This window comes from Ursus maritimus, unplaced genomic scaffold (assembly GCF_017311325.1).
Source record: "Ursus maritimus isolate PB19 unplaced genomic scaffold, ASM1731132v1 scaffold_23, whole genome shotgun sequence".
NCBI lineage: Eukaryota > Metazoa > Chordata > Mammalia > Carnivora > Ursidae > Ursus > Ursus maritimus.
This window is the reverse complement of record NW_024424786.1, coordinates 19,178,331-19,193,118: the sequence shown is the minus strand read 5'-3', so window position 1 is coordinate 19,193,118 and position 14,788 is coordinate 19,178,331. Positions and strand designations below refer to the sequence as shown.

The 14,788-nt window shown below is 39.4% G+C and overlaps 1 protein-coding gene across 1 annotated transcript in view; it reads left to right on the top strand.

Moving 5' to 3' along the window:
- CSTF3 (cleavage stimulation factor subunit 3) overlaps nt 1–14,006 on the top strand; it is a 66,787-nt gene extending 52,781 nt beyond the window's left edge. The window contains exons 11-21 of the mRNA XM_008686833.2: nt 1,317–1,426; nt 1,814–1,930; nt 2,188–2,262; nt 3,818–3,961; nt 4,313–4,415; nt 8,003–8,072; nt 9,489–9,684; nt 11,778–11,931; nt 12,576–12,670; nt 12,816–12,876; nt 13,296–14,006. Coding sequence (XP_008685055.2) covers nt 1,317–1,426; nt 1,814–1,930; nt 2,188–2,262; nt 3,818–3,961; nt 4,313–4,415; nt 8,003–8,072; nt 9,489–9,684; nt 11,778–11,931; nt 12,576–12,670; nt 12,816–12,876; nt 13,296–13,498 — 1,328 coding nt within the window. The 3' untranslated portion in view covers nt 13,499–14,006. The remainder of the gene's footprint in view (nt 1–1,316; nt 1,427–1,813; nt 1,931–2,187; nt 2,263–3,817; nt 3,962–4,312; nt 4,416–8,002; nt 8,073–9,488; nt 9,685–11,777; nt 11,932–12,575; nt 12,671–12,815; nt 12,877–13,295) is intronic.
- The last annotated feature ends 782 nt before the right edge of the window (nt 14,007–14,788 follow it).

The following is a 14,788-nucleotide window of genomic DNA, read 5'->3' as shown; positions in this document are numbered from 1 at the left end:
TGTAAAGACTGGGTTCTGTCATCTTCCTCTGAAAAATGTTGAGTTTCATTTTAGCAGGGAGTTAAATTACTGACAAGATCACCTGGACCTTGTTAGGATGGATCTGTTTTAGTTTTGCTTTTAATTTCACAGTAAATCTCTTTGTCCTGGGACAAAGTCTTTAGTCCTTAAACAAAATGGGAAGTTCAAGGTGTTTGCCCAGACCCTCTAACTTGATGGGACTCAGATTCTAAACTTGATCTCCATTACAGTGGGCAGGTGCTGAGAAACCTATACAGCTCTGTCAGCCTTCCAGCTTTGCTTTCCACTTGAGCTCTTTGTATTCTTCCCTGTGTAAGTATATGTTGGAGGCCAGCTAAAGATTTGAGGGCATTTATGCTCAGATATTCAGGCTCCATCCTCTGTGGTTCTCTCTTTGGGGGGGATTTTCCCCCTTAATTTTCTACCTGTTCTCATAGCTCAGAATGCAATGTTACTTGCCTCAAGCCAGCAAGACTTCAGTATTTGACTTGAGATCTATCTATCCCAGAACTATACACACAGTGATGTGTCCCTGAGGGGAAAAGTCTTACCCTGTGTGGTTCTGATTTTTTAAGGGTTCAATGTTCTTTGGTTTCTGTCTTGGCCATTGGTTTCTTTTGATCTGTCTCCCATGCCTTTAAATATGTTTCATGTATTTTTTGGTTTATGATTTTTATTTTCAGGAGAGTTAGTCTGATAGAAACAACTGCTACTGTCAGAACTAGAATTTGGAACTTTAAACAATTCCTCAGTCTTGTCTTACTCTTATCTATAAGCCTTTGCAGATAGTGTTCCTTGCCTACACCATGTTCCCTGTTCCTTCCTGAGCTCCCCTTACTCTCTCATCTGACCAGATTCTGTCCCTTCTTCAGGTTTCGCTTTAGATGTCAGTTCCTTAGGGAAGCCTTTCTTGAGTCCCTAAACTATGCTAAGTTCTGCGCCTGCAAGTTCAAGAGTGCACTGCACTTTCCTCCTCATAATAGTGATTGCTTTTTATAATTGCCTTCGTGATACCTGCCCAACACAGGCAGGCTCCTTGAGTATAGAAAGTCTTAGTCACTGATACAGAGGGTATCGCTCACATTCCCTAGCATATAGTTTGTGTTCAGTAAATACTAATTTGATTTGATGGGGCTTGGGTGGATAGTGGTTCCAGAAATCACTACAGCTTTTATTTCTAATTATCATTCATTATTGAGGGCCCTGTTTTAGCCTACTAAGTTAATAGTGATGCTTGTACTGATAGTTCATAAATAGTATTTATTTTAATTGAATGTTGTGAATGTCTTCCCTAGTTATGTTTGCTTATGAACAGTGCCTGCTTGTACTGGGCCATCACCCTGATATTTGGTATGAAGCTGCCCAGTATCTTGAGCAGTCAAGTAAACTGCTGGCGGAAAAGGGGGTGAGTATTCCTCTCCCAACGTTTGGCCTTTTCATGGTTTTAATAGAGCAATAGTTTGCTAAAAACATAACACTGAATTTTGGTGATGAAGTATAGGTGTTGAAAATGTGACTCTTATGTCAATATAAAGCTTAGTGACACTGTTATATGTGGCTACCTTAGAATTAAAATATAGGGGTTGTTTTTTAATCTATTAAAATGATGAACCATTTAGAATACTTGCATGATTCTTCTGTATGTTAAGTAACATATGGAAGAAGTCTTTGGAATTTTTTTAGAATCCAGAAATGCATATGTGTCCATATGTATATATGAGAGTATCTATTTCATTCTCTTTCAGCTGTATGAAAATTATTAAAGAGTGAACTTTCTTTTTTGTTCTCCTAGGATATGAATAACGCCAAGTTATTTAGTGATGAAGCTGCTAACATATATGAAAGAGCCATAAGCACTTTATTAAAGAAGAATATGCTTCTTTATTTTGCGTATGCAGATTACGAAGAGGTCAGTAACCATATTTAGAACTTTCTTATAATTGGATTTTTTACTACAGGACTAAATTTTTTTCTGGCTGCTTCTTTGCCAGGCATATTGGTTTTAGTAGAGATGATGCAAAATGAACAGTTATTAGTCCTCAGCTCATTATATATTTATGCTCAAAGCAGGTGCCATTGTTGGGTGCAGCCTCTGGATTCCTCAGAGCTCAAATCCTGCTTGTTTATGAATGTATATTTATATCCACTTCTTCTCTACCACCTTAGAGTCGCATGAAGTACGAGAAAGTTCACAGTATATATAACAGACTTCTGGCAATTGAGGATATTGACCCCACCTTGGTGAGTAACATTATGTCTCTTACCACCTTTGCAGTCAGCTTTAACAAAGATTTTTCATTTACATACATTAAAATTCACTTTTTTTGGCATACTTCTATGAATCTTGACCGATAACATAGAGTCATGGGACCACCATTACAATTAAGATACAAAACGCTTCAATCACCTCACAGAAATTCCCTCATGTGACCCCTTCCTGGTCAATTACTGATCTGTTCTTTCTTTCTTTTCTTACTATTTTACTTATTTTAAGTAGGCTGCACACCTAGTGTGGGGCTTGAACTCACAACCCTGAGGTCAAGTGTCGCACGCTCTACCAACTGAGCCAGCCAGGCGCCCCCTCAGTTTTTTTTTAAATGCAGCAGTATGAAGCAGTGGTACTTTCTCTGACGTCTTCCTCATGATCGTGGTGTAAAGTCATTTATGCCACATAATTGTTGCCTAATAAATATTTCTTTTTAAATAAATGGAAACAAGAGAAGCCAACAGTCTGGGAAGGAATTGGACAGGAGCTCACTTTATCCTGAATTCTGCTCCATAACAGTGGTTTTCAGAGCCCTGAGTTTCTGTAAAAATGCAATGAAGATCTTTCACCCAGAGGGGAGGGGGACAGGCCAGTGTATGCGGCCCTGGACCTCTGCCTCAAGTCAAATCTATACTGCTTTTTGTTTGTTTGTGTTGGGATTCCACTGTTCCCATTGCTTGCATTTATTCATCATTTCAAAATTCATGTAGCAAACTGCTCCGTGCACCATGCTAGATTCCAGAAGTATAATGGCAAGTTAGAGAAAATCTCTTTCCTCAAGGAACTCATAGTTCATTCATCCCTTCATCCATCCATCTGTCAAAACTGGGTAAGGTAGTTTGACATTGTCAAAACTGGGCAAATCAGAACTCTACTCTTAGTCCGGAAAGATTTATTCATCGAACAAATATTACATAGTTATCATGTATTGGACACTCTGTGGTGCTGAGTATAAAATGGCTCATTAATAGTTTATCAGTAAAGTTACATTATATGATCTTTGAAAAAATAGAGTTAGTGGGCTTTTAAAGCACTAAACGAAGAAAATGTAAAGTTAAACATATTAAACATGCTTGTATTAGATTAAATCTTGCGTTTCTAGGTATTGGCATTTATTAATGGAAGGTTTCTAGTAGTTTTACTTTTATTCCTTCCTTAAAATTTAATTGCATATTCTGGAATTAGTAGTGATGATTGTACAGCCTCACGCATATACTAAAAACCATTAAATTGTACACTTTAAAGGGTGAATTCTGTGGTATGTGAATTATGTATCAATTTTTAAAAATTCATTTGCATTAAAAAATTAATTTGCATGCATCCTTAATACCAGAAAAAATTTGCTTATGGACTTAAATAGAGCACTATCTATAAGCTTACTTCCTGCTATCTCGGGTATTCAAGATTGTTTTCTTATATGGGAAACATACTAGTATGGGAATGAGGTGATACTGTTTTGGATGCTACAGGGATCACATTCTACCTAATCTGTAGTAAAGAAATGCTTTTTTTTTTTTTTTTTTTGCATAGGTATATATCCAATATATGAAATTTGCAAGAAGAGCAGAAGGTATCAAATCTGGAAGAATGATATTTAAAAAAGCAAGAGAAGATACCAGAACCCGCCACCATGTCTATGTCACTGCAGCACTCATGGAGTATTACTGTAGTAAGGTAAGTGCCGAAATAGAATATAAAGGTAAAATAGTTTCTTTCATCTGAGATACATTAATCAAAAGAAAGGTAGTCCTAGTTTCTGTCCTTAAGTTTTAATTGCTCCGGATCATAAAGGAAGTCTAAGTGTATCTGTGTAAAAGTATATGGAGCATCGTCCAGATCCCCTCTGCTGGCTAATTTATGCCTTATTAAACACCCTGGTTTTTAACTCAGCAGTTTTTACTTAATATGATTTTAATTTCCATTTTAATGCTTAATGTAACTTACTTAGGTGTCCTAGTTTTAATATTGTTTTGAGTATCTTGTCTGACATTTCATAGAAATCAGTACATTCCTCTCTACTTCTAGGACAAATCTGTTGCCTTTAAGATTTTTGAGCTGGGTCTAAAGAAATATGGAGACATTCCAGAATATGTCTTGGCCTATATTGACTATCTTTCTCACCTCAATGGTAAGTCAATTCTAGATCTATAATGGTTATGTAATTAATACTAAACCATCAGTATCATTCTCTGAATGTACGTTGCTGGGTTTCTTTCTTTCTCAAATGTTTTCTAATTCTGTTGTCACCCTGGAACCAGGCACTAATAGGCACTCAGGAAATATTTGTGGCCTCCACCATGAATTTGTATTTGAGTAATGGTAGATGCTTTTGACTCTGCAGAATGGTCTTTAATACCTCCTCAGTGAAGTCCCATCACCAGTAGGATAAAGCCACAAATTCAGCCTTGGGAAAAAGAGTCACTCATACTCGTCTCTGACGACTCTGGGCAAATCATCTCTTATTTCCTGGGTGGGGGTGGAGGAATAGACAACAAATATCTAGCCACCAAAACTCAAAGATGCCCGAGTAGTAAAGTGAAGTGCTTGGAGGCTGTTGGGGAAGAGATTTCAAAAAGAAACATTATGTTTATTACCATCTTTATTTCTCTATCCTGTTGTAATAATAATGGCCGTCTTTTACTAATATCTGACCTTATACCAGGCACTGAGCTGGGGGATTCCTATAATGTATATGTATGTATGTGTCTCATTTAGTCTAGTTACCTGTAGTCCAGTACATGTAATTTCTTGACTTTTGAAATGATCTGGTATAAAAGTTGGTTTCAGAAAAAAATGTACAGGGGCGCCTGGGTGGCTCAGATGGTTAAGCATCTGCTTTCAGCTCAGGTCATGATCTCCAGGTCCTGAGATCGAGCCCCATGTCGGGCTCCCAGCTCAGCGGGGAGTCTGTTTCTCTCTCTGCTTCTCCCCTTGCTTGTGCTCTCTCTGTCTCTCTCTCTCTCTCTCTCAAATGAATAAATCTTTAAAAAAAAAAGAAAGAAAGAAAAAATGTACAATTATGTGCCATGTAAATGAGTGAGATATCACAGCTATATAGCAATGCTTTGAATGATACTTTTAAAAAATATAACATTCTTTATACCTATGTAGTGGAAAAGAATAAAACTTAAATACGATTTGGTATTTTAGCTTAGTGATTTTACACTCTGGAAAAGGACTTAACTCTGAAAAATGAGACAGAGCATTTAATTAAAAATTTTTCTCTTATAGAATTAATGTTCCTTGGGCACATGGGTGGCTCAGTCGGTTAAGTGTCTGCCTTTGGCTCAGGTCATGATCCCAGGGTCCTGGGATCGAGCCCCGCATCAGGCTCCCTACTTGTGGGGAGCCTGCTTCTCCCTCTCACTGCCTGCCACTCCCCCTGCTTGTGTCTGTCAAATAAATAAAATCTTAAAAAAAAAAAATTAATGTTCCTTAAAAAAAAAAGTTCCTCAACAATTGCAAATTATTTTGCTGTATTTTTTTTTAGAATAGTTACTAGTATGTTATTCTAAAAATGCAGATATCTGATATCAGCATTGTCTTCCAAAAATCAGTGTTTTACACAGTTCTTTCATTTGTTCATCCATCTACCCATCTATTCATCATTTATTCAGTACCTTCTGGTTACTGCAGTCTGGGAATACGAAGGTGAATAGGACTCCATTCCTATTCTCAGAGCATTCTCATGGGGGAATCGGGTGTGTAAACATAACTGCATCATTGTTTGGTGCTTAGTTGTAGTGTGAGTTCTGGGGTTAGGTATATAATCTTGTTTCCCATTTCTCATCTGCAGAACGGTCATAAGAGTGCCTCTCATAGGATTGTTGAGAGATTTAGATGACTTTTTGCATGTGTTTGACTTATACATGGAATGTCGTATGCATACTGTAAATGTTAACTACTTAGGATGATGGTGGCAATCATAAAAAAAAAATGTGCTGCTATAATAGAGCCCTGAATGAACTACTTTGAAGCACAGTGAAGAGAGTACGGTTTAAGTTCTAGAGCTGTGCTGTGCAGTTGTGATAGCCACTAGACCACTAAGAATTGAGCCCCTGAAATGTGGCTAGGCCAAAATGAGATGGGGTGGGAAGTGTAAAATACATACCAGATTTCAAAGAGTCAGTACAAAAATTAAAAAAAAAAACCGTAAAATATCTTAATTTTCTTATTACATGCCAAAATAATTTAGATATCTTTGGGTTAAATAAAATACATTAAAATTGATTTCACCTTTTACTCTTTTAAATGTGGCTAGCAGAAAATTTAAATTATATATGCAGCTTGCATTATATTTCTGTTGGACAGTGCCGTTCTAGGGGCAACATGAGACGGGTCTTGAAGGACGAACAGTAGTTAGCCAGGAAAAGATAGAGGAAAATGCATTTATTCCAGGTAGAGAACACAGCATGTAAAGCAGTGGGGAAGTTATGTGGAATGGTAGAAAGTGTGTCTGGAGCAAAGCTTGGGTTAAACCAAAAGAATAAAATACAAGATTTACTTATTTTTTGAAGTACAATATGTTAAGATGAAAGCCATGAATAGGGTGCTATCTTTGGTTCAATACATTTAATCTCTTGGTTTAACTTTGCGTAGGGACTATAGCAAACACCGAATAACTACCCTGAGGCAATAAAAACCAACACTCTGCTGTATTTTTTTTTTAAACAACTTTATTGAGGAATAGTTTATATACCATAAATGCCCCCGTTTAAAATACACAGTTCAAGGCTTGTTAGTAAATGTACTGCTGGATTCTTAAATTTTAATAGATCCCTTAGGAAGAAGTGTCACATTTTTCCCACTTCCACTACAGGGGACCTCCCAAGACTTAAATTTTAATTGTACCTATATAAGAATTTAGTTATATAGAGAGTAGTCCTGGTGATGCAAAATAAGAAAATCACCTATATATAAATTTGAGCTTGCCATCCATCACATTCCATGTATTTTAAAACTGTCGTCTGACACAATATCAGCAGATATATAATTTTTATTATTTTTAAAAGGCCAGTGGGGGGGCGCCTGCATGACTCAGTCGGTAAGTGTCTGCCTTCAGCCCAGGTCATGATCTCAGGGTCCTGGGATTGAGTCCCCCTTGGGCTCCCTGCTCAGTGGGGAGTCTGCTTCTCCCTCTACCCCTCACCCCGCTCATGCTCTCTTTCTCTCTCAAATAAGAAAATAAATATTTTTTAAAAAAAGATAAAAAGCCAGTGGGATACCTTGCGCAGATATCACACTGTTATAACTGGTCTGACGTAAATGCAGTCTATACAGGAGGAGGGCTGAACTACAGGTAAAAAGACCTGGCTTCTAGTTCCAGCTCAGTAACAGCCAGATCAACTCAGTCGTTTGTTTTTGTTGTTGTTGTTTTAAAGATTTTGTCAGAGAGAGAGCGCACAAGCACGGGGAGCAGCAGAGGGAGAGGGAGAAGCAGGCTCCCCACTGAGCAGGGAGCCCGATGCGGGCCTTCAATCCCAGGATCCTGGGATCATGACCTGAGCCAAAGGCAGACGCTTAATGGACTGACCCACCCAGGCATCCCCAACTCAATCGTTTTGAACCCCAGGTTAACTCATCTATAAAGACTGGGGAAATAGTTACCTTTCTGCAGAGGATTTTTGTGAGAATTAAACGAGACGACACGTGTAAATACACTGTTGATTGTAAAATGTAATTTTTCAATATTTAAAATCTTTTTTTATATCCTAGAGGACAATAATACCCGAGTTTTGTTTGAACGAGTCTTAACCTCTGGAAGCCTTCCTCCTGAGAAGTCTGGGTAAGCTGTTGGGAAAACTTGTTGGTCGGGTTCTGATGGTAGCTTTAATACTTGAATTGTGATCTGTGGATGAACGTTTGTTTGTAAGTTTCAGGAGAAATTTTCCTTCTCTCTTGAAGGTTAATTTACAAATGCCTGCCTAAGATTTTTTTTGGAATGTTTGTATACTGAGTAAAATTGTTTTGAGAGACGTGTTAGCCATTTATTATTGTTTTAATATATCTTCCTAGTTTACTATGCCCTAGAAACTGATATGAACAAATAAAAGTTATGAAAATTTTACCTTACTCGAGGGCAAAAACTCCTACATATTGAAAGTTTGTTTGACATATTACATCCCTGGTTTATGTTTTTGACTCTGTCAGTTTTGTCAAACAGATGAACACGGTATAGTGATACGGTGGAAATAATGAGACTTTGGAGTCTTGGGTTCAAATTCCAGCTCAGTCGATTATACCCTGGATATATTTCATAACCTTTCCAAACCTTATCTCATCGAGTAACAGTAATGTCTGCCAACGTAGGCTTTTTGTGCTAGTTCTATTCTGGGTATGCAGTAGGCATTCAGTGTGTTACTTTAGGGCAGAGGTGTTTAGTGACACTTCAGTAGAGTCTCAGAGAATTAATTTTGGCTGTTGTCACAACAGTTCTGAGGTACAGATATGTCCCAAATAATCCATGTTAATGAGGAAAAAAAGAGCAATCGTGTTAGGTTTTAGGATATATTTTTATTCATATATTGCGTGAAGAATGTGTTCCACATAATAATTCATGCCACTAAACAAAATGGTGAAGCCACATTCTTCAGGAGAAACTGGAAGTCTGTATGTGTTCCTTTTTCAGCTCTTTCACCCAGAGTTTACCCCTCTTTAAGGTACATGTGTCTCTTACCACAAGGGGACAGGAAGATGTGCTAAATAAAATCTCAAAAAAAGGCTTGTTCTGATATCTATAATTTACTTTCAAATACTTAAGCAAAAGGAAGATGAAGCAAATATGGCAAAATATTAACAATGATGAAATCTAGGTAATGATGATGATCTGTAGGTATTTGTTATACTGTCCTGTAGTTTGGAAATCTTAATTAAAAAAGCTTTTTCTTTTTTTCTTTTTTTTTTTTTAATGATTTTTTATTATATTATGTTAGTCACCATACAGTACATCCCCGGTTTCCGATGTAAGGCTCGATGATTCATTAGTTGTGTATAACACCCAGTGCACCATGCAATACGTGCCCTCCTTACTACCCATCACCGGTCTATCCCATTCCCCCACCCCCCTCCCCTCTGAAGTCCTCAGTTTGTAAAAAAGCTTTTTCTAATTAAAAAAAGGGAGGAGAGAACTTCAGGCTTTTTTGGTAAATGGACTCCCTGTTCCAAACCCAGAGTGATTAAGTACTGTTCGTATTTATTACAGAGAAATCTGGGCCCGATTTCTAGCTTTCGAAAGTAACATCGGTGATCTAGCTAGCATACTCAAAGTGGAGAAAAGACGGTTTACGGCATTCAAAGAAGAGTATGAAGGCAAAGAAACAGCTTTACTGGTGGACAGATACAAGTTCATGGACTTATATCCTTGCTCAGCAAGCGAACTAAAAGCACTTGGTTATAAGGTATGTACTTGAGAGGTGTGTAGTGTCCCTACTTTTCCCGTGTTTTAGGATAGTTTATGGATACACATCCCTCTAAAGCAAATTCAGAAAACAGGAAAAAAGTTGAGGGATTTTCCTTGAGTTTATGAAACACTGAGTATCAAAAGTACTGAACAAAATGAGAATTAGAGTGAGATTTAACAAACACTTTCGGCCTTCCCCTGAAATCGCCAGAGCCCTGTATCTTCTGTCTGGTGGGCCCATGAAGGTATTGTGGAAGGAAGGAAAAATGTCATTTCAGGTATTATGTTTTTTCTAATAGTTCTTAAAATTGATGAATGTGTTTTGACAGATCTCAAACCAAATGCAGCTCCTGTAGGTATAATGAAGAAGCCTCACAGCTTGTTAATAAGTCCATAAGGTTCCTGAAGGGATTTATCTCTTGAAACAGTACTTCAGGGGGCGCTTGAGGAAAGGGGCTTATCTGGGATGGAGCGCCTCTATATAGACAACTGAGTCCTAAAAGAAATCTGGCCCCTGAAACTGTTCAGGCCACAGGGAAAGATTAATGTTTATGAAGCTCCAGAAATAGCCCTTGCTGAGAAAAACACTGTTCTATCGTTTCTTGATTTTTTCTTCCCTGTGTCATGAAAACAAAGACCAAGATGGAAATCCGAAGGGAAGCCATATCCACAAGATCCTAGCTTGGTCCCTTTAAGCCACCAGCATGAGGATGCTCTTGACCATCTTCTCCTCAGCATCTTCTTCTGGCCTGCGTCTCACTGGTCTGGTGTGAACCAGATTTAAATGTTTGGGGAAAATGACCCATATTGATCTTCAGACCTTTTCGTTGATGGAAGCCCCAGTTCTGTGCCAGCCCCAGCTTCCTATTCTAGAACTAGGGGCGACTGCTCAGGGATCATTAAGTTCAGCTTCTAGTTTAACTTCTCAATGAGAAGCAGAAGACCTTTAAGACCCCTGTGTGAAGTTACTGGCAAGGACTATTTCAACTTCGCCAACATGAAAATGGAGATTAATGAAAATAGAGCTCTTACTATTTCCATTGTACTACTACTTAAATATGAATTCTCTCTCTTCTGTTTCTATTTCAACTATTTTGGGGGAAAAGGATTAAATATACTCCCATGTATATAAAACATGAGAGGGGGAGGAACAAAGCCATTCCCAATGGGCCTACTCATGTAGATTTGCCACCAACCGCCTATGAGCAAATTTTGAGAAAGGGAAATGTTCTTCTACCTTGATGATGGCAAAAGGGGCTCTTTTGGGTCTGGACAGACAGACACCAGCGCCTGCAGCAGAGGAACTCCCCTGGGGCAGGGCCCCTCCTGGTAGGTGGCCAAACTGTCCCTTTTGACCTGCCTGGGAGAACTGTTCTCAGCCCTGGTGAGGCACTGCTGATAACTAAAGAGGATGGTGGATGGGTTTGTGGTCAGAGGCCAGTGCTCCCAGTCCTCTACTTTTTACTGGAAATATCAGAATCTCTTTGAGCTTCAGTCCCTTCTATGAAATGGAAAGGTTACTTTTTGCCTCATCAAAGAGGGAATAAATGGCTAGAACTGTCTGGACAAATGGTGCGGCTTTCTTCCCTGAACCAATATGTTGGGAATAATTTATTTCATTAACAAAATTGTAATCACTAGTTTAGTGATTATTTTAGCTTTCATGAAGTGGGACTTCACTTAACCCAGCTTCACTTAAAGAAACTGATATTGTTCAATTCTAGTGGAAGGGAAGGGTCAGAAAAATATCTGAAATTGTAAATTTTCTCACAAATTGCCCCACTCTCTGCCTGGTGCCCAGTCAGGTATTTACTCAAAAAAAGCTTGCAAATGTGCTACCCAGCAGCACGGGGTCGAACAAGGCTTGAACAGGGTTAGGGGAGGTTATGAAGTGCCCACCTCGACAGCCGTGCGGCTTTCCTGGTTGAGTGTTTGTAACAGTCTTTACCGTCACTTCTGACTTCTCCCTCTCAGTTCTCTTTCTGTGATTTTAACCCAGTTATTCACAGTGTATCCTCAAGATTGTAGAATTGCACAATTATACTCAAGTCCCTTTTTCAGGTTTAGGATTCTTCTGTTCTGCATTTTCAGGATGTCTCCCGTGCTAAGCTAGCAGCTATAATTCCAGACCCAGTTGTAGCTCCTTCTATAGTGCCTGTTCTGAAAGATGAAGTGGATAGAAAACCAGAATACCCTAAACCAGACACTCAGCAGATGATTCCATTTCAGCCACGCCATTTAGCACGTAAGCCATGACTTTAGATCCAGTACTGAGACCTCTGTTTGTTGATTTAACCCAGAGGTGGGGGGGAGTGATGTGACCTTTCCATTGCAGGTTAATTATTAGACTCAGGGTCACTCTGACAAGTGACTTGGCTATAATCTTTGAAGCAAGTTAAGAATGTCTTTAAAAAAATACCCTCAACGATCCAGATTCCAGTGACTCGTTTGGGCAGAAATGCTGCTCGTACAAATTGCCCGTACAACTGGGCGCTCACGTCGGTGACGCTGCTTGGTGTTACTTACACTTACTAACGGGGAGTAGTCCCTCTAGATCCTATTTGAACAAGGCCCGTATGATTAAACATACTGTTGAGTTTAAACAGGGTTGCCGAACACATGGTTTATGAAGCTTAGAAATGGTCTTTGACAAAAACTGACTGAAGTCCTGCCCCTGGACTGTTTCCTTTTCTGCCTCCCAGCGGCCCTGGGGGTGAGGCGGCTCTGTCTCCTCCACTTCAGTTGGTCAAACCTGTAAAGCACTAAAAGCAACTTAAAATGTCCTGAACAAAGCAACACAGACCTAGAACGCTCTATATAAATTACTTCTGATTTTAGCTCTGTCTAGAAATTCTTCCATCCTGATTCCTCCTTCTCCTTGTGTCACAGCACCCGGCTTACACCCTGTTCCTGGGGGCGTGTTCCCAGTGCCGCCTGCAGCCGTCGTTCTAATGAAACTTCTCCCTCCTCCCATCTGCTTCCAGGTTTGTTTACTATTAGTTTCTGGATAATACTTGCTCTGGGGGTTATAATAATCGTGTGCTTTTTCTCGTCTCACGGAAAATGAAAAGTAGTGTGATTTTAACCTGTCAGATTATTGGGGATTAAAATTTTTTTGTGTCAAAATAGGGTCCTTTTGTACAAGTGGATGAACTGATGGAAATTTTCCGAAGATGCAAGATACCAAATAGTAAGTGACGAAAGCTCCACTTTAGGGCCGAACTCACTCGGTCCCGTAGGCAGGAGATTATTCTTTGCCCCTGAAGTTTCCAAATCCAGCTAGCCATCTTGCAGTACAGTGAAGCCTCAGGGTGATCAAACCCTCTTTGGTACAGAGAGGCTCGCTCACATTCTAACGCCACTGAGTAAAACCACAAAAGCGGATCTTTTCGTGGGAACACGCACTAGTACACGGGGCTTCTGAAAGTCATTGTAAGACCCGCTGTTGTCTTTTCCTTTAATAGTGTAGTATCACTACTGCCCTCCCCTGCCCTGCCAAATAGTAGGCTCTGAAATCAGCCACGAGGTGTCCCAAATGCGCGTGCAGTCTCTCCCCGGAGCGGACTCGGCAGCACCCCCCCAACAGTCCTTTCCGTGTGCTTTGCGCAGCTGTGGAGGAAGCCGTGCGGATCATCACGGGGGGCGCCCCGGAGCTGGCCGTGGAGGGGAACGGGCCGGTGGAGAGCAACGCCGTACTCACCAAGGCGGTCAAGAGGCCCAACGAGGATTCCGATGACGACGAAGAAAAGGGAGCGGTCGTCCCCCCTGTCCATGACATCTACAGAGCGCGGCAGCAGAAGCGGATTCGGTGAAGCGGGCTCCAAGCTGCCTCTGGAAGAAAACTTCTCCAGGATTCCCTTTTGCCTCTTAAGTCATATGTTTAAAAGAGACAATGCTTTGTTACAAGGTTCTTGGAAACAAAGTTGTATTGTCATTGGTGCCTCTATCATATGGTTCTTGAGAAAAAAAACCAACCTGTGTGAATTTTAGAATATGGACCAGACCTGTGCTCTAAGCAAAACTAGGTTTTCAAAAATGTGAGAACAGCACAAAATGGCAGAACCACATTTTGTTCCCTCTTCAAGGGTGTCTTGTATGTGCCACTTGAAGATTTGTGAGTTTTCCACAGTTTTATTTTAAAAACTGGATGGCTTATGATTGTAAAGCATTTTATCACATTTTCTGAAAACAGTTCTCAGTTTGCTTATGTAGAGTCCTGCCTTATTGTTTGTTTTTATTTATGGCAGAATGTATGGAATCGGTTTTGTAGTTTAAAATTTTAAAACAATCCTTTAAAAAAAAATAAAGGGATCTCAAAAATGTCATGCCTCCTGCTGCTTCCATTCAGAATTTATTTAACATAGCTACTTACTTTATGCAGCCAATACCGTTTAAAAATAAATGCCGATACAAAGACAAGTCATCTTGTATTTACTGTATGTGCACTTACCGACTCGTCCTCTCCTGGTCTCAGTACTAACCGAAAACAGAGGGATCTAATTGTAAGAGGCAAATTAAACATTTTAGAAATCCTCAAATATGAATGTACTTCCCCCCCAATTAATCTGAGGCAGATATAGCCCCTTTCGTGTCTCTTAAAAGCAGTGTGTGGGGATTCCTCTAACCACCCGCTGTCTTGTTCCCACACATATATTTCAGAAGGTACTCGGCGCTCAGGGACACGTTCCTCGGGAGCTGTGCACAGACAGCATTAAATGATAAGTCCCAAAATGGGGTTTCGCTCTTTGTCAGCAACATTACCTCCTCTTGACTCCTTTCTAGAAATACTACTAGACAGAAAACTAGTTGAGCCTAAGGGCTATGATTCAGAATAAAAGCTAAAAGGAAGAAAAAAAAAAAAAAGGAAAAATATTACAAAGAACTCTTACATATTGGGTATGCAATTTAGAGTTTGAATTCAAAAATGATTAAAAACATTTTAAAATCGGCTTCAAATATTTCTATAAAACTCTTGCTCGTAATGGAAAAGACGTTATCTCGAATCCTTTTCTTGCATATAAGCTTATATGTAGCCAGGTAATATTTACATAATTCATAAGCATATGTCTCCCGTATTTTCCCATTAAAGCTAAAACAGCCTA